The following is a 27,774-nucleotide window of genomic DNA, read 5'->3' on the forward strand; positions in this document are numbered from 1 at the left end:
GCTTTCTTGGCTCACTAGACCGGCCTCATGCTGAATGGAAAATAAAACCATGAGGAGGAGGGGAAAACTAAAAGCTAGCCAACTCCACCTCCACCAAGCTGAGTGGAGGTGTGTTGTGAACATGGCATTTTAATAATACGCCCTCTGAATAGTAGGAATATACTCTGACATAGCCTTTAAAGTTTAGACAAGGTTTAACGTGGTTTATAGTGCAGTCTCTCGCTGTGTCATCACAGGACGGTGAAAGCTTTGAGCCTGACCACACATTATTTTATGACTAGCACACCCATGGGCCAGAGTTTACTTGTTATTCTCAGTGTCAACACGGGCATGATGATGACAGAGTCAGATCGAATACTACCGATACTGCCATGATGCTTTGCATGGGTGTGAGATACGACCCCTGATATTGAATAAAGTGACACCCATCACTGATGAATCAGTCACTTTGTAACAAAGACATTTGGGTTGGTGGTTATAAATAAGCAAACATGCTTTATTATGTGTCTTTAATTTGCTTAGCAACCCTGTTGATTCTAGATCTATAATAAAAACAGGAATAGCTTAAAAAAGACGGTGGTGATTACAGTTATTTTATAACTAACCTTGTCAGAGATGATGGAACATGATGATTCACAAATTAGCAAATTGTTTTATTGCACTTAAATGAGGAAACAGATAGGAAAACAATGAAGGGATGGTATCTGACAAAGTGAGGTCTCACCAGCTTGCATCATGAATATATGGCATTAAACCACTTGTGTAACAAATCAAACTGTTTTTTTTTTTCTCAAAGGACAGTGCAGATAAATGACTGAAGTCAATACTACTCCTCATATCTGTGGGTGATTGACCCAACTGAAAGTATTCTCTGTGATGTGACTACTCATGAAGGCCAGAGTGTGAAGAAAGTTATCCTAATGTTTGATTTGAATTACACACTTTATACCAGTGGTTTTTAAGTGATGTGTAAGGGCACACTGGTGTGCCCCAAGGCAGGTGTTGGTTTGCTGTGAGAATATTCACAACCACATCGTCACACTTCTAGCTTAATTGCCTAAGTCAGGGGTGTCAAACTCAAGGCCCGGGGGCCAAATGCGGCCTGTGGTACAGTTACAACCGGCCTGCAAGGTCAATCGTGATCTTATTACAACTGGCCCTAAAATGTGAGGTCTGCAGATTTCCTGCAGTATAAAAATGTATATGAAATATCCTTAAGTCATAAAAAAGTGAAAAAAAAATAAAGAGTAAAAATGACTAGATCAAAAGAAATGTGGGAAAACAAATTCAGTTGTATTTTCATTTCATATTTTCAACTTTGCATTGCACAATTATGACTTCAATCTATTATTTGGACTTTTATGTCATATTTGGACCATTTTTGATTTATTATTTTCATTTTTTATTTAATATTTTGACCTTTTCAATAAATCATTTCAACCTTTTGTTTTTATCATATTTTGACCTTTTAGGTGCAATATTTTTAATTTTAGGCCATGTTTCTGCCTTAAAACATGATTGTGACTTTCTTTTTTCTATATTTGCCCTTTAAAAACATTATTTTAACACCTAATTTTGTGTTTTGACCTTTTGAACAAATAAGTTTGACCTTTTATTTGAGATTGTGAGCTTTTAAACTTATAATGTTGACTTTTTAAATCTCAAAATCATTTATCATCATTGCTAACTTTTTTTCCCATAATTTATTACTGGTAAAAGATTAGGCTGACAATTAAATTTGGACCCTGTTAGGCCCTCAGGTCAGAGTGTCAGAAATAGGATATTTTTGACTTAGGCATACAGTTATTATAGACTGTAACAAGCACTCTGATTGGCTGAGCATATAGGCAATAAGGCACAATGATTCAGCAGCGTTAGGAGAGTAGAGTTAGGCAGATTTCATAATTTGGCCAAGAAATGACTGAGGCGATTATGCTATGAGGCTAACGATCTATCACTACAGCTACATGACACCTAAAGCAACGTTACACCTGTGAGGCTGTTCTTCATGGATATGAGTTTAGTAAGACTTGAGATTTTGGCTTGAACTTGGTTGTGCCCGTGGAACAAAAAAAGTGAAAACCCCAGCCTTAAAAACTTATTATGGGATCAAAATAACTTTTTGCTTTAACAAAATTTAGAAAAAAAGGAGAAACGAGAATTGTATAATAATCTAAGTTTATTGTGAGTTTATTTATAAAAGAGATTTAATCCCAGGCCTCCTGTGCAAACATTCTGGAATTATGTTTAATAAAGTTTTCATGACACATACATGAAGGTGTCTTTCCTTTGACAGTATTACACACTGGGTCTGTTATTTTTGGCTGCTTTTTTTCCGGATACATAATCAGGAAAAACGTCACGCACTCAGACCTTGCACACTGAGTCCAATGCGTTTTTATTTGCCTTCACTGCAAAAATTCATAGAATGTGGCAAATTGTGTCGTATTTTGTGTCTGTGGCTCTGTCACACCTTTAAAATCCTGCTGGATCCATCCTGACAAAGAGCTTCATACGGCACCTGCTCATGTGTCATAGCGCTGAGCCAAGTTGGAAAGGACAACTTTTTAATTCAGTCTCTGTTATGACCTTTGAGAAGACTGCAAACGTACGCCTTTATCTGTTACATCTCCATGGCTGATCTCCACATAATATACCAGCAATCTACGGTGTTTAAAGTGAGGTTTCAGTGTGAGAATGGAGGAGAGAGAGAGGGAAGGGTTGGGGGGAGGTGAGTGGAGCAAGAGAGAATAAAGCAACATGCACTGATCTGAATCATCAACCACCCATCAGTTATATTTCTGTGGTTGATATCCACATAATAAATGAGCAAACTTTGGTGTTTAAAGTGAGGTTTCGGTGCAAGACAGGGCAGGGGTGAGCGAGCAAGAGATAAGAAAGCAACAGGCCCTCATCTGAATTGTCATTCACCCATCTATCTGTCATATTTCCATGGTTGATATCCACATAATAAATGAGCAAACTTTGGTGTTTAAAGTGAGGTTTCGGTGTGAGAGAGAGGGAGAGGAAGGGTCAAACGGGGGTGAGGACGCAAGGAGGAGGCAGCGGGCATTAATTTCAATCATCAATCAACCATCTAAATGACTTGGACTGTTGTGAAATTTCACATAAATCGTACCTGTCCCAGAAAAAAATATGACGGGTGAAAATTTTGGCATCAGTATGCAAACATGATTGGAACAATATGAGCTCGATTTTTTGTTTACGTTCGAAAAATTTGGATAAAAAAAAATGACTCAGTGTGCAAAGGGTTTTAGTTAGGAGATAAATATCAAAATTACTTTGTACTTGTACATGTTGGTCCTTCTGTACTTGTAATTTCTTTGGCATTATTAATCCTGATAAAGGTAAAAACTAAATATCAAATTAAAACTCATTTAAAATCGTAAGATTTGGATAGACAGAGTTGTGCTTCGTGTGTCTGGTAGTACAGGAGAATAAGGGGCTAAAATAATATATATAAAAATTTCCAAGTATTTCAAGGAGTTTCTTATGAAGGGTTAATACTTAAGAGTACTTGGGCATGTTTACTAGAAAATTTAACAGGATACCTTTGGCAGCACTTCTTTGAAAAAGGTTCAAATGTGTCTGACATGCTGACAGCACGTGCACACAGAGCTTGATCACAAACACACTTGACATTTTCTATTTTAATTTAAAGAAACCTATCCGAGGTGCTCATGTGAAGTTGAAATCAACAGAGGAGCTGGATGTGAGGATCAGCCACACTACCCTCATAAATACTCACACGGTTTAAAAATCCATCTGACATTTAAACGTGCATCTGGTCCAGAACATACACCTACTGTTGACGTTCACATGGCTGTATGAGAGTGGTGCATTAACGTGGGTTTGAGAGGCACACTGATGCCTGCTTGTTGTGTAACAGTGGAGGAGGACGAGGTGGAGAGGTGCATCCACACAGTCATGATCCCAGTCTTTAAAGGTGGCTGTGACACTCTACCCGTTTCCTGCCCCGCCGACTCTCTGGCTCATGTTAATATCTCTGTTTTTCAGGAACTGCAGTGTAATTACACAGTTAAGTGACTACTACTTCTCTAAGGCCTCCAGTGTCACGGCGGTAAACGAGTGGAAATGGTCAATTAGGTCGCTGCAGCTGTGTGTGTTCACTTATGGAGTCTTCTACTTGTGCTGGTCCATATGGTCACAGAGGTTTAAATATGGATGTGTTCTGAATAATCCAAGAGGTTATTTAAAGAAAATGACTAAATCATTCTTTAGCTTTGCCTTCCAGAATGAATCACACCAACATTTACTGAGCATTGCCTAATACTGAGACATGGTGGCCAACTTTTATTAAAAGAAGACTTTAAGCAACATGTAGAGATAAATCAGTATAAGTTCTGCAGTTACTTTTTACATTTTATTTGGAATAGTTTGGTGTTTTTTAAGTACCAGCGCTGACAGTTGGAAACTTTGCATAATTACTTTAAACTATTAGGCTGTAATGACATTCAAAAATACTGTGGAGCAGTGGGGGGGGTGGGGGGGGGGGTGAACGGGAGGGCTTTCAGGGCCTCAGCAAAATTGGTGGTGGGTTGGGTGGGGGGGATCTTAGATAACCACATTATATATTCAAGCTGAATAATAACAACTCTTACCAAAGCAAAAAATGAGTTATATTGCATTTTTAAAATGTAAACCTCCTTTCTTAAAACAGAACTGCCTTAGGCCGGCCACACACTAGACGATTTTTTAATCTGAAACGATTTTAAAACCGTGAGAGACCACAGACTTCAGGACAATTTCCAAAGGTTTTTCATCTTTAATCCTCTGAACGCACACACTAGACGACTCATCCAGACTGTCAGATCACTGGAGACCACAAACCTGCCAACCTGCCTAAGTCGCTTGCATGATCACATGACTTCAGAAGAAAAACAAAACACGGATGTCTGTCCATACCGTCTTGCTGTCTCTCCACAACAGGCTGTCCTTGCATGTGTTACAGGTGCAGCAACAATCATAAAACAGGGGAAAGACTCAGGATGAAATCCTGGCTTGAATTAAGGTACAGTTGTGTTTATGGTTGTGAGCGGTGAAAGTACGTATGATCTGTCTGGTGCTCGCTCTCATTGGTTGTTGTGGGTGCTCCATCAGAGGCACTACAACCTAGAATTGTAAATATCAAACATGTTTGATATTAATGATTCAGGGTCTGGGAGGCTACAACGCGATTTGGAGCAGTAAATGAATCATGTTCACACCACACACATGCAGACTACTCAGACAAATAATCGTTTGCGACGAGGCTCCAGTTGGTATACGCCCCCACGATCGTCGGGGGAGCCAAATCTTGCCCCAAATTGGGCTAAAAATCCTGTAGAGTGTGGCCAGCCTTACTTTGGTAATGTTAAAGATTGTGGATGGGCATATTAAACTAAACAATTAGACCTCTTAGCTAAGCCATCACGTACACTAACCTCAGAATACCAGAGTATAAAGTAGTTGGAAAAGAAGTAATTTTAAGGGAAAGTCATGAAATAATTGCAGAATGGAGGTGAAAATAGGCCAAAATGGGCTGAAAGTGTCAAAAATAAGTAGAAATAAGCAGTGAAAAGTGTTGAAGAGTGGCAAAAATGGGATAAAGCAGCAAAAATGGTGGAAAGCAATGAAAAAAATTGCAAAAATGGCTTGAAAGTGGTAGTAAGGGGCAAAAACAGGCTGCTCAACTAGTGAAAAGCGGTTGAAAATAAGCAAAAACAGGCTACAAATGGCAAAAATTGGGGTAATGGGGTAACATATGGCAACATGGGCAGAAACAGTGGTGAAAATCAGTTTAAAAGCAGCACGAATAAATAATTTGAACATTAGAACACAGTAATACCTTCACACACTTTTCAGCACCAAAATAAGTGGCCAGGATGCTAGCAACAGTACAGATACTTTTTCATGGCACTGTAGGTACATTCCCCACAACCCTTGAGTGTCACAGCAAGAGCTGTTAGCTGTTAGGCAAATGTAACAGTGGTAATAGTGGGTGGAAACCGTTGAGCTCTGTGGTGACAACAGATGGCCCCACGTACGTCACAGATCAGCCAGTAGAGAGTTTTTAAAATAATTTAATTGCAGTGGACGGTTTCAACCTTTTTAGGGCAGTCACCGTGCATATTTTTAATATAGAATACAGAATTTAAATTATTTGTCTGAAATGTCAAGATTTGAACCCTGACTTCTCAATAGAACTACAGTTCCTGATCTTTATTTACGCAGAGCGTTTGAGATAAAGTAAATGCTGATGAGACCTGCTGCACATTGACAGAAACTTGGCATCTTGATCGACTTGTAGCCTCTGACTGTTTTACAACGTTTCAGAGAGTTTATGTCCCAGTTGGAGGAGGGCACACAACCTTTTCTGAACACCTCTGGGTCCTGGAGGTATAAAGGTCCTGAGGGGATTGCTGATTGCATCCAATCACCTTCTTGGTTGGGTGAATCTTGTACTGCAGCTTGCTCTTGTCCTTGGCGGTGAGAGCAGAGCACCAGATGGGGATGGAGGAGGTGAGGATGGACTTAAATATGGAGGTGTAAAAGTGCATCATCATTGACTCTGGCATCTGTTGCTCTGCTGTCTTGCTAACCATGAAGTGAAAGGCTCCACAGTGGGGTGTCACAAATGATGGTGGAAGTGGGTGAGACCAGACTCTTAGCTGAATCCACAATAACCACAAAAATTGAATTATCCTGTTCCTGCCATGTCACAAAAAAGTGGACGAAATGAGGATGGGTTAAACTGTAGACTCAAGGATGGACTACAGTTTACTGACAACAAAAGTGCCCATTAAGGAGGAAGGAATAAGACCTTGAGGTGAACAGACGCTGATGGTTGTGTAGTGTTTTCTCTGTTAACTTTCAGTGTATTACAGTAGAAGAGTGAGGTCTACTGTGGGTGAAGAGGGATGTTTAGGAGTCAGCGGTCAGACCAGCCACTTGAGAATTTAGGTTTTAAACTGTGCAGATGTGCATTTTGTGTTGCTGATGTATGTCCATCTACCTTACACATCCTGTAACTACTAGAAACACACTGCACCACGGGTTACGACTTAGCACCAGGTTTTGGGTGTACGAAGATCCAAGATGAAGAGGAACTTCCTAGACACACCAGATTCATCCAGCCATTATCTGTACCAGTGCTTCCCAAAGTGTGGGCCAGGCCCTGTGGATACTGCAAGTCGGCCGCCACAGGCATTTATCTTATCAGAAAGACAAAAATGTACAAAAAAATTCCCCTAAAAAAGTATGTACAACTTAAAAGCAATTTCCACCCCAAATTTCAAATCAAAATCCCCAGAACTTACAAATAAATTCTCCCATATATCCATGGAAATCCTGGAAAACTTACAAACCAATTTCTTCAAACGTAACAAATTTCCTAAAAATTCCATGATAATTCTGGAAAATCTCCCATTAACTATGTACTTTATATTCAAAACCACATTTCAAATGATAATAAAACACTTGACTACACTAAAGTGCCAAAAGTATCCAATGACCCATCCAAATAATTGAAATCAGGTGTTCCAATCACTTCCATGGCCATAGGTGTATAAAATCAACCACCTAGGCATGCAGACTGTTTCTACAAACATTTGTGAAAGAATGGGTCGCTCTCAGGCGCTCAGTGAATTCCAGCGTGGTACTGTGATAGGATGCCACCTGTGCAACAAGTCCAGTGGTGAAATTTCCTGGCTCCTAAATATTTCACTGTCAACTGTCAGTGGTATTAAAACAAAGTGGAAGCAATTGGGAGCGACAGCAACTCAGTCACGAAGTGTTAGGCCACGTAAAATGACGGAGTGGGGTCAGCAGATACTGAGGCGCATAGTGCGCAGAGGTTGCCAACTTTCTGCAGAGTCAATGGCTACAGACCTCCAAACTTCTTGTGGCCTTCAGATTAGCTCAAGAACAGTGCGTAGAGAGCTTCATGGAATGGGTTTCCATGGCCGAGGAGCTGCATCCAAGCCATACATCACCAAGTGTAATGCAAAGCGTCGGATGCAGTGGTGTAAAGCACGCCGCCACTGGACTCTAGAGCAGTGGAGACGCGTTCTCTGGAGTGACAAGTTGCGCTTCTCCATCTGGTACTCTGATGGACGAGTCTGGGTTTGGTGGTTGCCAGGAAAACTGTACTTTTCAAAGGAACTCTGAATGCTTCAGCATACCAAGAGATTTTGGACAATTCCCTACTCCCAACTTTGTGAGAACAGTTTGGGGATGGCCCCTTCCTCTTCCAACATGACTGTGCACCAGTGCACAAAGCAAGGTCCATAAAGACATGGGTGAGAGAGTTTGGTGTGGATCAACTTGACTGGCCTGCACAGAGTCCTGACCTCAACCCGATAGAACACGTTTGGGATGAATTAGAGCAAATAAGAAGGCAAATACTTGGGTTCTCATGAAGGTTTTGGTCAGCTCACTGAAGTTTGGGAAAGGCTGATCTATACTGCTTTTCCAGGCGGTGTCCCTACTTTTTTCAGATGTGTTGCTGCCATCATATTCAAAATGAGCTTCATTTTTTAATGAAAAGTTAAAATGTCTCAGTTTAAATATCTGATATGTTTTTTATGTTCTATTGTGAATACATTTTGGTTTATAAATTTTGACAATTGTTGCATTCTGTTTTTATATAAATATCACACAGCGCTCCAACTTTTTTGGACCTGGGTTGTAGTTATAAAGTTGTTAAATGTGAATAAATGTGTCACTCAGTGAAGTATGTAAAATGACTGTACCGTATTTTAATTGTGTCATATTTTCTTCCTGTTGCGTCCTGTGGCGCCATGGCGTGCTGAAGTAAACTCTGCAGAGGTGCTGCCAGTCATTTGGGGGCGCTCTCTTGAAAACACAGCCCCGTGTCCTCTGGCATGTTTCAGACAGCTCACCAGTGAATGCTTAATGCGCTAACAAAGACAATGACACTCAGAGGGTGCGAGCCATTAATCCACTTACACTTTTCGCCGTGTGCATTTCCACGATTACGGGGGCGGGTCAGATTCTATTAACCGTGAGATTTGAGTGTTTTTGCCTAAAGACAGGCAGACAGATGGCGAGTTACCACTCTGACCACAGGAACGTATGAGACTAGCTTTAATTTGACAAAACTCTAGAGATTTGCTTGAAGCGAAGGAGCACTTGTGTGACAGTCTGCCGAGTGAGGATTAGAGCTGAATATGAATGTGAGCGGCCCGTTCTAGTGGACGAGTGTCAGATGGTTGAAGTCCTCAGAGTCATTGTGGAGGGGACATGCAGGAGTGCAGGGGGTGTCAGGTGGTGTTTGGATGGGTAGAGGTCAAAAGTGTTATTTCCACTGGGTGGTAGGACATTGCTCTGCTTTTAGAGCCATTTTAGACTCTGAAGTACTCTTCCTTATGAAAGGATAATCTCTGTTTATTTTGAGACAAATTTCTCCCCAGTGAGAGAATGATCTGATGCTCAGCACGGACCTGAGGATGCTTTCACACCTGTAGCTTGTTTGCTTTGTTCCTAGATATTGCTTCTTTATTCTCCTAGGCCACGGGTGTCAAACTGAAGGCCCGGGGACCAAATGCGGCCCATGGTGAAGTTTTACCCAGCCTGTAAGATCATATCTTAATTGGCCTGCTGCTATGAGGTCTGAAGATTTCCTCCAGTATAAAAATTTAACCTAGAAGATTTTTTAAAAAAGCATCATTAAATTATAAAAATCTGAAAAAGTAGAGAGTAGAAATAATCAGATACAAAGTCAGGAATAAGGGAAAGAAAGAAATTAATTTGGGTTTTCGTTTCATATTTTTATTTTGCATCCCAAGAATATGACTGACACTTAGGATTTTGAGTTTTTATTTCATATTTTGACCTTTTAAATTTTAAATTTTGACCTTTTTTCTCTCATATTATCACTTTTTAGAATTACTATGTGTCATTTAAAATCAAATCTTGACCTTTTAAACTCCTGATTGAGAATTTTATCTCATATTTTGACCTTTTAGAGTCACTTTTTAAAATTTTATCTTTTATTTAAAATTTTGTATTTTATCTCATATCTTGACCTAAAACCAATGATTTTATTTCTGTATCATATTTGCTTTATGAAAACATTATTTTGACTTTTAATTTTGTATTTTGACCTTTAAGAGTTATAAAGTTCTAAACTTTTTATCTCAGATTTAATGATGCTATGATATTTTATCATTTTGACCTTTTTTTTTAGAAATCTTAAAATCCTTTATCATCACTGTTTAATTTCCCCCCAAATTCATTACCTATTAAAAAAAACAGGGTTGACAGTTTTCAGTTAAATCTTGACCCTGTTAGGCCCTCAGGTTAAATCTAAATTCAGATTCCGGCCCCTGCTGTGACTGCGGTCCTGGGCATTTTTATATTTGAACTGCAGTATTGTAAAGGGGCATAGCTTAGCATGCTTACTGTGTGTCATGCATACTGTTGGCATGCTCCTACAGTTGGAAGCAGGGTGTCCCGTTGGTGAAAAGAATCCTCTAAACCTCATCATGACCCCTATACCATGTCTTAACTACAATATAGCCCAAACTAAAGAAGCTCATTGGTTTAGTCTGTTTGGGATGGGACACAGCAGATAGAGGTGGCTCTGCATTCATATGCCACAGAGGTGTTTGAGCATGGAGACTCACACTTGACCTTGGGGACACATATCTGTGGTTCTAATTTCAAGGATCACTTGGCAGAGTGTTCAGCCGCTCTGGTCTGTATGCTGACAAGTGTTTGAGCCACTGGTGTGACTGTATGACCTTTCTACAGGAAGCTGCTCCACTAGCCATCATATATCTCACTGACATCTAAGACAAATGTATACACTTTTTGGGGGTCCCAATTGTGCAAATGTGCTATGTATTGTTATCCTTTTATACCACCTGTTTTTCAGTTAGAGAGCAAAACAATGCAGGAGTTAGAATAAGAAATACAGATTTATCTGTATCACCATGACTTGACTTTCTGAGGCAGTGTCTATGAGCTTGTTCTGTCCCTTGCACACTGCTCCATTTCTCTCTCTTTTCACAATGATGATAGCCGTCTTTTTATAAAGCCATTCATTGATTGTTACAGCATGTCCTTAGAGCAGGGGTGTCAAACTCAAGGCCCGGGGGCCAAATCCGGCCCGTGGCACAGTTATACCCGGCCCACCAGATCATATTTTTTTTTTTTAACTGGCCAACCAGTACGAGATCTGCAGATTTCCTCCAGTATAACAATGTAAACTTAACTTTGATGATTTAAGATATCCTTGTTAAAGTCAACAGAATTAGAAAGAGTAAAGAGTTAAAAAAATTTTTGATAAATAGTCAGGAATGTGGGAAAAGAAATTCATGTTTTCATATATATATTTTATAATTTGCATCTCACAATTATGACTTAAAGTTATGGTTTTGAGTTTTTATATCATATTTTGACCTTTTCAAATCATAATTTTGACTTTGATCTCATATTCTGACCATTTGGATTTACAATTTAAAATTTTGAGTCATATTTTGACATTTTAAATTCATGAATTTGTATTTTAATCCCAAATGTTAACCTTTTCGATTTAAAATCTTAAATTTTTATCTCATCTTTGGACCTTTATAAATCAATAATTTTAAATTTATCTTATATTTAGAATTTTATGATTTAGAATTTTATCTTTTATTTTGACATGTTAAACTTAAGAATTTGAATTTTATCTCATATTTCACCTTCTAAACTCTTGATTTAAATTTTTTTCTCTTGTTTATTTTCATCTTGATCTTTTCACTCCTAAATATAACTCTTATTCCCAATAACTGACCTTTTTGATTCAAAATGTCTATCCTCATCTTTTGACCTTTTAAAGTTATTGTTTTGAATCTTATCACATTCACAGCAAGGTAAACCTTGATGTTTGAGCAACATGTTTGATGATGTTTGAGCTGCTTGCAATCTTCAAGAAAGCAACATAGACACCTCCTCCTCCTCCTCCTCCTCCTCTTCCTCCTACATGACATAGTCAGCCATCAAACTCTCCCCTATACCAGAGCCTTTCCAACAGCAGCGAGCACGTCTCTCTCAGACAAAAGTCAATTTAAAGTCAATTCCTCAGTTTCCCTGGACATCTGAGGTTTCAATCACTCCAAGATGTCCATCAGCCAAGTGTCCCCTCTAAAGCCAACATGAATGACAAATCCAAGTACTTGAACTGTCTGCTGCACCAAAACAACAAAGCACAAATTTGATGAGGATTACATGAAGTGATATGAAGCTCCAAAACAGACAGAATGGGCCTCATAATGAGGGCGATTCTAGATTTTGGAGTTCATGGATGGGAAAATATCCCAAACTGTTATCGCTTCCTGCTCCAGTATTCTGCCAAGTTGAAGATAAGACCACCATTTCACAGCAATTTTCTTTAAAACAGACCACTTTTATGCTAACCTTAGATGTTCTGCCTTTGTTCAACAGCATTTCAGTCAATAGGCCCAGGCTAGGAAAATAAACAGCGATGTCAATACACATTCAAAGAGAAAACAACAGTGCAGTCAATAGTCCCTCTGCCAGAGAGCTTTAGTGTTTCCCTTCAGTCTGTCTGGTACTTTCTGTCACTGATCCATGGTACAGGCACAACAGATTCTATTATTTTTGAGTATACGTTTATGGCTATAGACCAGTGTTACTCCACCCTGCTCAACCAAAGCGCCAAGCTGTTAAAAAATACCTTTGCAAGAGCCACAATCTAAGTGGTGAAGCAAAAACAGCTTGAAGTAGCGATAACAATAAGTTAAAGGTGGCAAAAAATGGTCAAAAAGCAACAAAAATGGATGAAAAGGAGTTAAAATGGGGAGAAAAAGTGGGAAAGGGGTGAAACAGGGCATGAATGGAGGGAGAAGTGACAAAAAATGAGTTATAGATGGCATAAAATGGTTCAAATGTGGCAAATAATGAGTGAAAAGTGACAAAAATGGGAATAAAAGCAACTACAAGTGGCAAAAATGGGCAAAAAATAGGAAACAAGTGGTATTTATTGGCAAAGGGTAGCCTAAATGAAAAAAGACATAAAAGAGCCACAATTAATCACAAAAGACAAAACAAAACAATCACCAAGACCAAAAGGAATCATATCATTTCATATTTATTGTGTGGGGAATAATTTCGGCAGCAGAGAACACCAAACCACTAAATCAAACCCACACTTCAAAACTAAGGATGTCAGTAAAAGAATACTTGACAAAACTGAGCAAGATTAATGTATTTCAGTGTTACTTTTTATTATTTTATTTGAAAGTACAAAACTCAGACAAAAATAGCTGTTAAAGCCCAAATATGGAAACCAATGACACATTCTGATGTTTCTCTATAAGCTCTGATATTTAATATGAGTTTGCCTCCCTGAAAGAAAACATTACTGAATATATTTCAACAATGATCAAGTCTGAAAAGGTTCACAATATCTCCACTGATAATCTTCTATCTCTGACCAGGTATTAACAATAATGTTTTATGCTTAACTAACACAACATTTTCAGCCTTTTCTTGAATGATTGGCACTTTTCAGACTTTTTCGACCACTCTTGCTTCATTGCCATTTTAGTGTGGGCTTGCAAAGAGACATTGATTCAGAAATGTGAAAAGAAAAAAAGAAATGTAATAAAGATAATCAAATCATTGCTTCATTCAGTAGCCAGGCTTTGTAATGTCTACCATGCAATCAGCAAATTGCTGCAATTAGGGTTTGATTCACAAAAGGATTGCGTGGCTTTTGTGTCTACTAAACCTGTGCAAATGAGTCAGACTGTTTTCCATCATTTTTGGGGTGCTTTTATGCCTTTATTCAGATAGGACAGTGAATAAAGTAGGAAACAGGGGAGATAGAGTGGAGGAAGGCTTGGGTTAAAGGCCAAACTGACTCAAGGACAACAGCCGCTGTATATTGGGTGTGTGGACATCACAATTTGTGTATTGGGTACAGACAGACAGTGTTTGACTCATAAAACAAATGAAAAGGGTTAAATTCATAATAGCTGGGTTGGATGGGTTCATCCATTTCCATTTTTCTCACTGGCAAATCCATCTTGCAAAGCTCCCATCTGAACAGTGACAGGACCAATCAGCATCGAGGGGCAGTACTTTCAGGTGCGGCAGAGTCGTGTCTTAAGCAAGCAGCGACAAGAGGCCGGTGCCGTTATGGCAGAAGAGATTAGCAAGGATGCTGCCAGCACCAGTTTTATCAGAACTTCACAACATTTCAGTGTCAAGTATCGCGTTGTTTTCTTTTAAAAAATGACAAAAGTCGTTTAGTGACATGTCAACAGTCACCATGGTTTGCGTTATGCAGTCCTCTATGGTGTTTACTCCTCGGTAGCGGCTTTTGTTTTGTTGATCTGGTTGGCCCGTAAAGATGTGACAGACAAAACATTCATTCAATCACCCACCGTGTGGTTTTCAAAGGCTTTGCCCTTTTTCAAACACTGTCTATGGAAGTTTTTCCAGATGGATGTGTGAAAACAAATCCATCTGATATGTCAGGTTACCAAATCACTGTAAACCGTTAGGTGGTCACTTTATCACAAATAAAATACGCCCAAACTTTCTGTGAAAATTACCCTTAAAGGTGTCCTTGGATGCCCCATTCAGGGATGAAGGTTGGTTTTAAACATCAAAATCTGACCTCTGAACTAACTTGAAATTGGACCCCTTTCACCCTGGATCAGTGAAACTCAGCATGTGACTCTTTTGTGATTATTTGTGGCTCTTTTATATCTTAATTTTAAAAATTATTCCCCCAGAAAACCTTAAAAAAGGGAAACTTTTTTGCCCTTTTTCACCATTTTTGCCACTTTTCACCCGCTTAGGCTACCTTTTAACATTAAATACCACTTTTCCCCCTACTTTTCCCCCCATTTTTGCCAGTTTCTTCCATTTTTTTGCCACTTTTACCCCATTTTGCCCTTTTTCACCACTAATCTCTCCCCATTTTCACCCGTTTAAGCTACCTTTTGTTATCCAATATTACTTTTTTCCTAGTTTTTGCTCATTTTAGCCACTTCTTTTTGTCACTCATCCCATTTCTTGCCTTTTTTTTTTTAACAATTTTTTGCCACTTTTCACCCTTTTGCCACTAATTGCCACTTGTTTCCTCTTTTTTTGCCCATTTTTGCCACTTCTTTTCACCACTTTCATCCCATTTTTGCCCTTTCTCCATCGCTTTTCACTCATTCTATATACCACTAAATAACACCTGTTTCCTATTTTTTTCCCCATTTTTGCCACTCTTGACTGCTTTTTGCCCTTTTTAGTCACTTTCCACTCACTTTTATTGCCACATTTTTGCCACTTTTGGACCATTTTATGTAACCTATAACTAATTTTTGCTACTTTCTCACCATTTTTCCACTTTTCCTCCCCATTTTTCACTTTCCACCCATTTTTGTTGCTTTTTGACCATTTTTGCACCCTTACCTTTTTGTTTTTGCTACTTCAAGCTGTTTTTGCCACTTTTCACCAGTTAGATTGTGGCCCTTGCAAAGTATTTTTCAACAATTTGGCTCTTTGGTTGTGCAGGATTGAGTAAAACTACCCTAGATCATCATCTTTATGTGGACAGAACTGAGCTTTAAACCTTAATGGTGCAGAAAGCTACTTGCACATTCGGATACAAGACAAAATCAAACTGCACAAAGCATGACAACTGTACAGATGCATTTGTGGCTAAATATGATTAGCACTGTTTTATTCATTAGACCTTGAGATGGAGAGGACAGACACAGCTGCAAACCATTCCTATTGAATCAGGCCTTCTTTGTTGTCCCCTCCTTTTTGGAGTAGCACATCTAATGAGATTGTGGTCCATTTTTTTGGATAAATAAAGGTTTAGATTGTTTTGTGATCAGTTATTTTGGGTATGTCCTGCACTGACGAGGACTTGCATCTCAGCCAAAATAACAAGAGGAGGAGGCTGAGGAGAACGCTGTTAGTTTCAAGATTTAAATAAAAATCACACCACCCAATAAAGGAGTCAAAATTTCATATACTAAAGTAGCTGTTCTGGCTCTTAAATGGCTGGTTGTGGTTGGTGAACACATTTTGTGGATGCTTTGTGAAAGGGGGGAATAGTATTCCCTCTCCTCCCCCATCCTCCCCTCCCTCCCTCCGTCCTCTACTGGAAACGTGTCTTGAATGTCTGCCAGCATGTCATAAGAATCGCTCCATGTTAAAGTTTATCACACCATAAAAGAAAACTGTAAAAACAAAAGCCTTTAGTTAATGAGCCTTCAAAGTCGCTGCTACATTCATGAAACAGGAAGTCCTCTGACTGTTTTCTGGAACAATCTCTCCAAAAACACTGAGAGCTGCCGAACGACACAAAGAATCATCCCGGATGTCATTTGCATCAGTCGGCGGCACTAGATGTGCTATTTGCATCCCGCTGGAGGAAAATGGGCAGTTAAAAATAAAAGCAGCTAAGCATTGTCAGTAAGTTTCCAAGGCGATCATAAAAAATGTTCAATAGAATTGATGACATGCCAGCCAACACAGTGGGATGTAATGCATTTTAAACAGACGCAATCATCTTAGATTGGCCACTTTGTCATCAGCTTTGAATCTGGTAATTGCTGGCAGCTCAACTAAAAGAGAATAATCAATATGAAAGAGGGCGACGAAACAAAGAGAAAATAAGCACTTTTCTGGAAAGCAGAGATAAATGTAACCCTGAGAACAGGCTGGACTAAGAGTATGCTGGTGCCATCAAAGATATGGGGGCTGGACTGGGATGACTTAGGGAAGAAAGTGTTCATGTTCTTTACTAAGTACAGGACTACTAACAAGTGATACTACAAAGAAGCTTCAAAGTTTTTGTGAATTATGAATGAATTATCTGCCTGCTGAACCAGGAAACCTGGCAGACATTTGTCTCATGCTGAGACCTACAAAAAGCATCTTGGACCCATTTAGAAACGCAACAGGAAGCCCACAATTTTAACCTGTTTTCATCATTCTTTCTTACAAAAAGGACTAAAATTGACATCTTAAGGGTTTCTTCTAGTAACAACTCCACTAGGTATGATCACCCTTTAAACCTGAAATTACTGGTAGCATTAGAAGTGACATGACCTGATTACATGTTAATCTATTTGTGGATAAAACTCAAAGTGTACGGCCATAACAGTTCACCAGAATAGAATGGATGTGTCTTTTATCACTTTATAGGTTGTTTACAGATGCATGATCCAGCATGTCAAGTGTACTTAGATCCAGGACCAGGTCCCTAGTGTGAAAGCCACTGTAGTGGAGTGGAATTATACATCATGAATGAGACTACTATGAGTGAATTTAGTGTCTTAAACAAAGTATATGCACTATATTGCCGAAAGTATTCACTCACCGTCCAAATAATTGAAATCAGGTGTTCCAATCACTTCCGTGGCCACAGGTGTATAAAATCAAGCACCTAGGCATGCAGACTGTTTCTACAAACATTTGTGAAAGAATGGATCCCTCTCAGGAGCTCAGTGAACTCCAGCGTGGTACTGTGATAGGATGCCACCTGTGCAACAAGTCCAGTGGCGAAATTTCCTAGCTCCTAAATATTCCACAGTCAACTGTCAGTGGTATTAAAACAAAGTGGAAGCGACTGGGAATGACAGCAACTCAGCCACCAAGTGGTAGGCCACTTAAAATGACAGATGCTGAGGCTGCCAATTTTCTGCAGAGTCAGTCGCTACAGACCTCCAAACTTCTTGTGGCCTTCAGATTAGCTCAAGAGCAGCGTGTAGAGAGCTTCATGGAATGGGTTTCCATAGCTGAGCAGCTGCATCCAAGCTACACATCAACAAGTGCAATGCAAAGCGTCAGATGCAGTGGTGTAAAGCACGCCGCCACTGAACTCTAGAGCAGTGGAGACAAATTCTCTGGAGTGATGAATTGCGCTTCTCCATCTGGCAATCTGATAGACGAGTCTGGGTTTGGCGGTTGCCAGGAGAACGAAAAGTTTGGTGGAGGGGGAATTATGGTGTGGGGTTGTTTTTCAGGATCTGGGCTTGGCCCCTTAGTTCAAGTGAAAGGAACTCTGAATGCTTCAGCATACCAAGAGATTTTGGACGATTTCATGCTCCCAACTTTGTGGGAACAGTTTGGGGATGGCCCCTTCCTGTTCCAACATGACTGTGCACCAGTGCACAAAGCAAGGTCCATAAAGACATGGATGAGAGAGTTTGGTGTAGATGAACCTGACTGGCCTTCACAGAGTCCTGACCTCAACCTGATAGAACACCTTTGGGATGAATTAGAGCGGAGACTGAGAACCAGGCCTTCTGGTTCAACATCAGTGTGTAACCTCACAAATGTGCTTCTGGAAGAATGGTGAAAAATTTCCATAAACACACTCCTAAACCTTGTGGAAAGCCTTCCCAGAAGAGTTGAAGCTGTTATAGCTGCACAGAGTGGACCGATGTCATATCAAACCCTATGGATTAAGAATGGGATGTCACTTAAATTCATATGTGAGTCAAGGCAGATGAGCGAATACTTTTGGCAATATAGTGTATCTGTACATGAGGCATATGTTTTACATTTAACCCAATGAGTGTGTGTTTTTGATACTCACAGGCTCTGTCGTAGCTCAGCTGTGTCTCTTGACGTTCCCAGTGATTGGAGATTTTTCTCTAATGTGACGACTGGAGAAAAAAAATCAAAGAAAGTAAACATAAGAGTCAACACTTGACCCAAAAACACACATTTACCATCAAACTTTAGTTTAAAAGGGATTTCTTACTCATACCACCACCCCACTGTGAAACTAATTCTGGTCTTAACTAAATTTAAATCTTAATTAAAAATGACTTTAACCCCGATGTAAAACTTTCTAACGTACTGTTGTTAATCATGAACATTATCTTCATTTAACCCTAATGGTTGTAGTCCTAAGGCTCAACTGAAAACGACTTCAACTTTATCTGAACTCTCTTCTCTAAGTTACAACTCTCACACAAGCTTTACGTCTTACCCAGCCCTTCATCATGCTTACTCTATGAAATTATGAATTTTATGCTTAATTTATGTGTTTCAAACACTTACAGTAATTAATGTCTCAGTCACAGAGCTCTCTTCTCTTCTAAAACTCAGAAAAGTAATAATGCATTTTAATATTTTTTCTCTTAAAAATATTTTTATGGCTTTATCATCAGGATCCTGATCTTTTCCCTCTCTTCTTTCTGTTTGTTCCCTTCTTTTGCTTTTTTCTTCTGTGTACGCTGTAAAGCACCTTGGATCTACTGTGCTGTGTAAAGACTGCTGTTTCAATAAAGTTGATTTGATTTGAAACTATGCCTAATATATCACCTAAACCAGTCCTTAATCCCACCGACCCACTTTCACTCCTTATCTCAGAATGATTGTAAAAAGAGGGAGCCTGGCTGAATGGTCCTTGGTCAGAGGTCTCTGTGTGCTGCCCTGGTCTCCGAGCACAAAAGCAAACACACACAGACTTCTGCTGATGATTGGTATTTTTACCGTTGGCGTTGATCTGGAAGATATTGGAGGAGGTCTCCTGAAACACATCTTGCAGTTCTGAGGGGCTGACCTGTGTGGCTTTGGAGAGAAAACATGAAATCAGCAAACACTTCAGAGCCCACTGGAGTGTGACATTAAGGCTAGAAAAGAGCTGACCACACAGTAACAACATGTAGAGACTGCTGGGATGGAACAAAAATACAAGAAATAGTGAGCTTTCAACATTTCCATGAAGCTGGCTCCATTGATTGTCATATTTTTTACTGATTGTCCATCAGAAATGACTTCTCTGTGATGAAAATGTCACTCATCTAAATGTCCAAGATCACGGCATCAATGCTCTCTATGTATATACCAGCATTGCTATTTCATTGGTTTTGTTATTAAATATAAAATAAAACTATACTAAGGCTGCTGGATTAAAGACTTTCAGCTACTAGGAATTTGCATAAACCTTTAATGCATACTAATCAATAAGAATAATAAACAAAATGTTTGGGGGGCTGTTTGTTAAGTGGAGAGCTCTCTGGGGCCAAGCCACACTGGGAGTCGATGTTGGTCAGCAAAATCATGGTCCATTGTGAAGTAATGGAAAGTAATGTCAACCTCATAGCTAAGGCATGATGTGCATGAACGTCAGGATGCCAGCAAATAAAGTAGAAGAAACAAATTTGATAAAAAAGAAGCAAGTAATGGCACAAAGAGACTAAAACATGGCTGAAAGTGGCAAAAATGAGTTGGAGCGGCAAAACTAGGCCAGAAGACGCCAAACGATTGCAAAATAGTGGGCAAGAATTGGTTCAAAGTATATACAATTTGGCAGAAATCTGCAAAAAGCAGCAAAAGTGTTTAAAAGTGACAAAATAAGGTAAATCAAACAAAAAAAAATGGTTAAATCAGCAAAAAGGAGTGGCAAAATTGGCAACGTTTAGTGAAAGTGTTGTAAGGAGGGTTTGAATGTGGCAAAAACCTTCCAAAAAGTAGAAAAAAATGGGTTGAAATTGATAGAATTGTGGCAAGGATGGACAAAAAGCTACAAGAAAAAGGTTTAAGGTGCAGAAAGAAGTGGCAGAATTGGGCAAAAAGTAGCCAAACTATGGCAAAAAGTGGCAAAAATTGTTTGTAGTGACAAAATAGGTCCAGAAGGGCCCAAACAATGGTAAAAAGGGGTGAAAAGATGCCAAATAGTGGGCCAGAATGGGTTCAAAGTGGTAACAATCTGACAGAGATTGACAAAAGGCAGCAAAATAGTTAAAAGTGCCAAAAAAGGTCAAATAAAACAAGAAAAAATGGTTAAAGTGGCAAAGAGAAGTGGCAAAAATTGGCCACATTTAGCAAAAAAAGTGGTAACGAGGGGTCGAATGTGGCAAAATCCTTCCAAAAAAAGTGGAATAAATGGTTGAAAGTGGCAGAATTGCACCTAGGATGGGCAAAAAGCTGAAAAAAAGGTTAAAGTGGCAGAATTGGACAAAAAGTGGCAGAAGTGGCAAAAATGGGTTGGAGTGGAAAAACTGGTCCAGATCTAGCCAAATGATGACGAAAATGGGCAAAAAGTAGCAATAAAGTTGGCAAAAATAGGTTCAAAATGGTAACAATCTGACAGAGATTGGCAAAAAGCAGCAAAATTGTTTAAAAAAAGTCCAAAAAAGTTAAATAAAACAAATAAAGTGGTAAAAGTGGCAAAGAGAGGTGGCAAAAACTGGCCAAATTTATAAAAAAACTGGCAAGGAGGGGTTGAATGTGGCAAAAACCTTCCAAAAAAGTGGAATAAATGGTTGAAAGTGGCAGAATTGTGCAAAAAGCTGCAAAAAAATTGGTTAAAGTGGCAAACAGAAGTGGCAGAATTGGACAGAAAGTTGCCAAACTATGGCAAAACCTGACAAAAAGCAGCAAAATTGATTTAAAAGTGGCAAAGAAAAGTGGCAAAACCGTGCAACATGTGGCACAAAAATGGCAAAAAGAGGCAAAATTAGTTAAATTAGTTAAGCAACAAATGGGTTAAAGTGCCAAATGGGTGGGAAAGAGGTTGAATTAACATGAATAAATAATTTTTTAACATTAGAACCCATGACAGTTTGTTAGATTTTTGAGGAAACTGTTAGTCAGGACACTAGCGCCAGTACTGCTGATCCGGCACACATGCAGTGACATCATCAATAAAGGAGGTCCCATAAATCTGTGGGCAGGCCTGGGCCCACATCAAAATTATCCATGCCATCATTCTTAACAGCTCCAATGTCTTGATGCATTTGGAGAGTGTTCCTGTACAGTAGGGGTCATAACTACATTTGTACACGGGCCAAGTTTTGTTTTGGCAGACGCACTGGGGGTCAGACTTTCAAATGAACTAAACTGAATAAATATTTTGGTCTAATTGTCATATTATTGTATTACTGTTTGTATTTCTTTTGCTTTTCAGGCATTAACAATGAGATCAGCCCCTACCTCCAATACTGCAGCAGCTCTTGGCAAGCACTTGAGATATTTTTGCTCCATATTTCTGGAGTTGCCATGTTGTTCATCCCTTGGGTTTACTCTACTATGCTGTGTCCTGACTGGCGATCATCACTGCAGAAAAAGGGGTACGTTCTTTTAAATATCAGGCAGGGAAATAGCACTCTCCATGAGTGGTGAAGTGGCGGTTTTCTGGGAAAATGTGTCAAATTAACTGTTTCAATAATGATTATATTTGGGGTTGATTTAATAGCTATAGGGACATAAAGACAAAAGGTACCCTTAAAACCAGAGGTTGCAGACTGATTTCACTCGTAATGATCATCAAAATGTAAATCAGGTAGTTTATTGACTTTGTTCACAGATGTTTGTTTTAATAATCCAGAGGTGGTATTGCTTTCATAATCACTGGAAAGTTCTCACCAAATCTCAGCAGACTGTAAACTTTCAGACTTGAAGCGCTCATGGCTGTTAGCACAGGTGTTTGGGAATAAGACATGTTTATTAAAGATGGGATGATTTGCATGGAGAGAGGCCAGTCTTTCCCCAAATGACTGAAAGTTCATCAAAATAAACTCAAACAGCACCAGAGAACTGAGGTTACCTTGCAGCCCAGATAGGGAGAATTCAAACTCTTTTTCCTTTCAGTTGTTTTCAGCCAGTTAATTTACCCTTTATAAGTTAAAGTGTCTTTTTGTTTCATTTGTACAGGTTCAGTGGTGTCTATGAATCAAACTGTGGCTCATCTCTGGACAAAGCTAGCAGAGGATCTGCTTATAATGAGATTTTATTGTTTACTCTAAGTGAGTTTTGTTTCCCCTGAATTTTGCTGTGTTGCATCAGTATGTCCATTATTTTTCTTATTCATTTAATAATTTAAAAACTGCACCTACTTATGGCACAGTTGTTTGTAAAAGTCTATTGATGGTTTAGCCATTACCAGGAAGTTATTGCTGGGAAAATATATGACTGAAGATGGCATAGTCGGTGAGTAGTGCAGCACTTGTGCTTTAAATGTGCATGGATGCAATGTCAGTGCAAGAATTGCAGGGCTTTCATAGATAAAGAAGCTTTGGCATGGTTTGTTTATAAAGGAGTGAGTGTGGCACGGTGTCTGGCTCAGCTCTGCTCTGCATGCTCCTCTCCCCTGCCACTCTAAACACTCCCCTCCTCCATCCTGAGTGCTAACAGCACTCAGGTGTGCTGCAGCCACACAGGTAGAGGGAGGAGGGAGACCGGAGAGCCAAGGAGAGAGAGGGCATGCAGCACTCCAGGCCGCATGTAACACAAGGTTGCAGTCAGAGCTTGGTAACACTGATGTCAGTTTATCTTTTTAGCTGTTGATTGCCATAGATTTCCAAGCATAATGCCATTTGTTGGTGATATGGACTGGACCTTCTGTTAATGGGTTCACTTTAAAATGAAGCTGTATTATATACTGAATGCCCTTTTTAGTACTTGAGGTTTTGGTATCAGCACCATGTAATTTCAGCAACTCTGCTGTCTTTTGATTATCTCTAGAGGGAAAACTAGGCATGGTTAGAAACACTTTTTATGAATTGTAGTAATGGTCCCTTTTGCCTCTAATGCAGTATGCAGAAATCTGCTTTTCAAATTCAAACATTCATGAAATGTTAATTACTTCAGGCCATGCTGACAAAGGAGTTCTGAGAGTAAATGTGGAGACTTTGTAGGAGCAACAAATGGAAGTTACATTAATGAGTTACAGGAGATAGTAGGAAATCACCATTTACAGTAATTATATTGAAATACATTGTATTGTTAGCATAATGAATAGATGTGGAAATTGAATGGACATCAAAGGCTGCGGGAGCCAGTAATGTAAAATCTAACTGCAGTGATGATGATGGAGTGGACAGGGAAAATGGCATGGCACTAAGCCACAGGCTGGCAGCAGGAGCGGTGAGTCTGCTGTTCAAGTTATGTGGGCAGCGCCATTTTCCTCTTTCAAAAGCACATGTCGTTACAAATGACAGTGAGGGTTAATGGCCCCGAGCCATTACAGCGGGATGAGATCAACATCACGACCCGTATAAGCTGCACGCTCAAGTCATCTCACCCAGCCTTTTGTCAAATACCGCAACCATAAAAGACTGCAATTGGCATTTTTTTCTGACATGGTCAAAAGTAGAGGGGCACAGATAAAATATCGAGGCGCTAAAACACTGAAGAGTGGCCGTCATTGAGGACAGAGAGGCTGGTTATTGGTATGAAATAAAAAGGGACAGAGAAGGTGGAAGCAGAGACAAAGCGGAGCCGGACGATGAAATAGATAGTCCAGCTGTGGGACGGACAAGAACGGAGAGACCTCCACTCTACAAGCCATTAACTCGACTTGCTGAGCTGTAGTGACAAATGGGCCAGGTAATTACATGATTGCATGCAGTCAGTGGAGCAGCATTACAAGATTGTGATACATGTGGAATTTTCAACCCAGAGACCTTTAGTGCACTTTTATGGTTATCTAGGCATGAGCACATACACACCTCATCTGTACCAGCCAGTCATACCCAAGAGGAGACCACATTATACCCAGATGGTACCCTACCAATGTGGCTGTCAGTGACCATAACAGCCCAGTGTTTAACCTAGATGGGTTATTGACATGCTCCTTATTTGCAAAACTGTGGTTCTATTTTAGAAGAATGTGACCCACTGGGACCCATCTAGTACCAGTGCTCACTGTCTAAATGATTTGCAGTTATAGTCAGTCTTCATAATGACAGATTTAAGCACACAAATATTGAAAAGTAAAGTCATTTTCTCAGTTATTTCAGTCCTGAAAAGAGCTCCAGCTAGTTCACTCTGGTTCAGTGCAAACAACCACGATCATGGGGAAGACTGCTGACCTGAAAACTGTCCAGAGGACAATCAGTGACACCCTGAGGGGGGTAAGCCACAGAAGGTCACAGCTGAAAGGCCAGGCTGTTCTCAGAGGCTGTATCAAAGCAGATTCATGGAAAGTTGGCTGAAGGGAACAGTGTGGTAAGAAAGGAGCACAAGCAACAGGTATGAGCTAAGCCTTCAGAGGATTGTCAAACAAAGCCCATTCAAGAACTAGGGGGAGCTTCATCAGGAGTGGACTGAGTTTGGAGTCAGTAGATCATGAGCCACCACAAAGACCAGTCCAGTAAGTCAGCTACAAATGTCTTGTTCCTAGTGTCGAGCCACTCCTGAACTACAGACATCATCAGCATTTAACCTGGGCTAAGGAGAAAAATAACTGTACCATTGTGGTCTCAGAGTCCAAAGTCCTAATCTTGCAAAGCAGATGGATTTGCCGTTTCCATGTTTCTCACTAGCGAATCCATCTTGCAAAGCTCCCATCCGAACAGTTTGGGCCCGATTAGAAAGTGACAGGACCAATCAGTGATGAGGGGCAGTACTTTCGGGTGTGGCAGAGTCATGAAGTAAGCAAGCAGCGGCAAGAGGCCGGTAAAATTGTGGTGGAAGACATTAGCGTGGATGCTGCTAAAAACGTCAGTTTTATCAGAACCTGATGACATTTCTTCATTAAAAGAAAAACAAAGAACAGCAGTGAGTTGTTTCCTTTTCAAAAACGACAAAAGTCGTGTACTGACATGTCTACAGTTGCCATGGTTCTCGTTATGCAGTTCTCTATGGAGTCTACTCCTTGGTAGCGGCTACAACATCGCGTGTTTGGTTGCCAAGTTTTTTTTTTTTGTTTTTTTTTTTTCCAAAAAATGCCCTTTCCCAAACCCTGTCTGTGAGATATTTTCCAGATGGATGTATGGATTAAATCCATCTGGCATGTCAGGTTACCAAGTCCTGTTTTCAGATGAAACTATATTTAGCATTTCATTTGGAAATCAAGGTCCCAGAGTCTGGAGGAAGATCAGAGAGACCCATAATTCAAGACGCTAGAAGTCCAGTGTTTTCAGTTTCTGGGGTCAGTGATGGTTTGGGGCGCCTTGTCATCTGCTGGTATTGGTCCGCTGGTCTTTATCAAGTCCAGAGTCAATGCCATCAGCCATCTACTAGGAGATTTTTAGAGCCCTTTATTCTGTCATCAGCTGAGAAGCTTTATGGAGATACTGAAGCAAGAACTACCAGAGACCGATTTGCCGACCTTCCTGTTACCGTGTTTGATTGGCCAGCCAACTGGTCTGATCTGAACCCCATGGATCAGAACAGTGCGACATCACTTCTGGCTTTCCAAATTGACCGCACTCCCATTTGGGGGAATATAAGCCCTCAGGTTGAATGCCAGTAGGTTTGAAAACAGCAGTGACAATGTGATTGGAAGCAATTTTTTTTTTTGTCTTTTTGTGCCGTAAACAATTACACAGACATAATTTATGGCATGCTATGTTATTCTCAAAAGACAACAGATTGTTACAGAAGAAGTCTGTGTCTTTTGCCTGAACTAGAGTGGAGTAAAGCGGGCTAATGTTGGACCAGTGCTGTCCAAAGCAATTGCTCTTTAACAGCAGGAGCTGTAGTCTGTTTGCCTGTTAACCGCTTTTTCACACATTCACTCACTTAAAACCACATTCAAGTTAAGATCCAACACACGAGGTATGTGATGTCAGTTTATGACATCTCCAGTCACAACATGGGACTGGTTGTCCAGTTTGATGGAGGGAGCCTGAACACACCATCATGTACATCTATAATAGCATGTATTTCATATTGTTACAATGCAAGTCTTTTTTCATAAATGTCCTACATTGTATGTTTATCTCACTGGACATCAGATTTTGGCTCTCAGTTACTGTTTAACCCTAAATGTTTTATATTTTAAGTGTTTAAATCTTGAATGACCCAATCTTTCACATTGACAGCCATTCATATTTAAGGAATGTTTTCCCTCAGAAAGGGGCGGGGCTGACATCGTTTGGGCAAAGCACCCAGATGTGTTGCTCTTATCCAGTGAGAATCTCTGTGGAAATGTCAAAAGTAAGACAAGACTCAACAAAACAGATGAGCTGAAGGCTGCCATCAGAGCAACCTGGCTTTATAACATCCCAGCAGTGCCACAAGCTGATCGCCTCCATGGCACGTCACATAGATGCAGTAATTCGTGTAAAAGGAGCTCCGACCAAGTACTGAGTGCCTAAATAAACATAATACTCCATAATGGTAGATGTTGTTGTATTATATTGTTTTGTATTATACTCTTATTTTTTAAACTTGCTACCCTTCCATAACACCATCCATAAGGAGTCCAGAAAGATGTTAAGTAACTCAAATGCCATGGATATGTGAAACAGTCTAGTCACCTGGTGTCTGGCTGAGGTAAAGGATTAAATTTACTCTGCATGTTGTTAACTATTTTATTTCTTTGCTTGCATGTGTTGATACTGAGTGTTACTGTTAAAAAGATTTCTGACATGATCGTGTTAAATAATAAAAAACAGCTGAAGTGAAGGATCTTCTTGTTGGCCTGCTCCACTCTCTACACACGGAGTGGAAACTTGCCAGCGTCTGCAGACAGATGACATACCCACGACTTTTACAATGCAGCCGAGTCTTACACAGAAGTCGTGGAGGGAGAAGGAGAAGGAGCAGCCTGTCACCATGTGGGATGTGCTGTGTAGGAGTCTCCATGTTGGAGGGTGAGTCATGATCCTCATGAACTTATTTAATCTCAGTGTCAAACTTGTCCAATAGTCTGCCTTCAGCCCGTTTCACTGTCTCTGTCATCTCTGCCAGACTGGCGTGGAAGTTAGGGATGGAGCTGGTCTATTTTGTTGCTGCTGTAACCCTCTCTCCAAGGCTTCATGTAAGGTAGGAGAAGAATGGCAGGCAGCCTGTGTTGGT

The 27,774-nt window shown here is 39.9% G+C and overlaps 1 protein-coding gene across 1 annotated transcript in view; it reads right to left on the reverse strand.

The window, feature by feature from the left end:
* The window catches only part of tsnare1 (T-SNARE Domain Containing 1), a 302,556-nt gene that overhangs the window by 167,393 nt on the left and 107,389 nt on the right, over nt 1-27,774 (reverse strand). Inside the window, exons 3-4 of the mRNA XM_041794183.1 lie at nt 19,516-19,593; nt 18,611-18,680 (exon numbers count right to left, since the gene is read on the reverse strand). Of these exons, the coding sequence (XP_041650117.1) occupies nt 18,611-18,680; nt 19,516-19,593 (148 nt within the window). The remainder of the gene's footprint in view (nt 1-18,610; nt 18,681-19,515; nt 19,594-27,774) is intronic.

The sequence above is a fragment of the Cheilinus undulatus genome, linkage group 8 (assembly GCF_018320785.1).
Source record: "Cheilinus undulatus linkage group 8, ASM1832078v1, whole genome shotgun sequence".
NCBI classification, from domain to species: domain Eukaryota; kingdom Metazoa; phylum Chordata; class Actinopteri; order Labriformes; family Labridae; genus Cheilinus; species Cheilinus undulatus.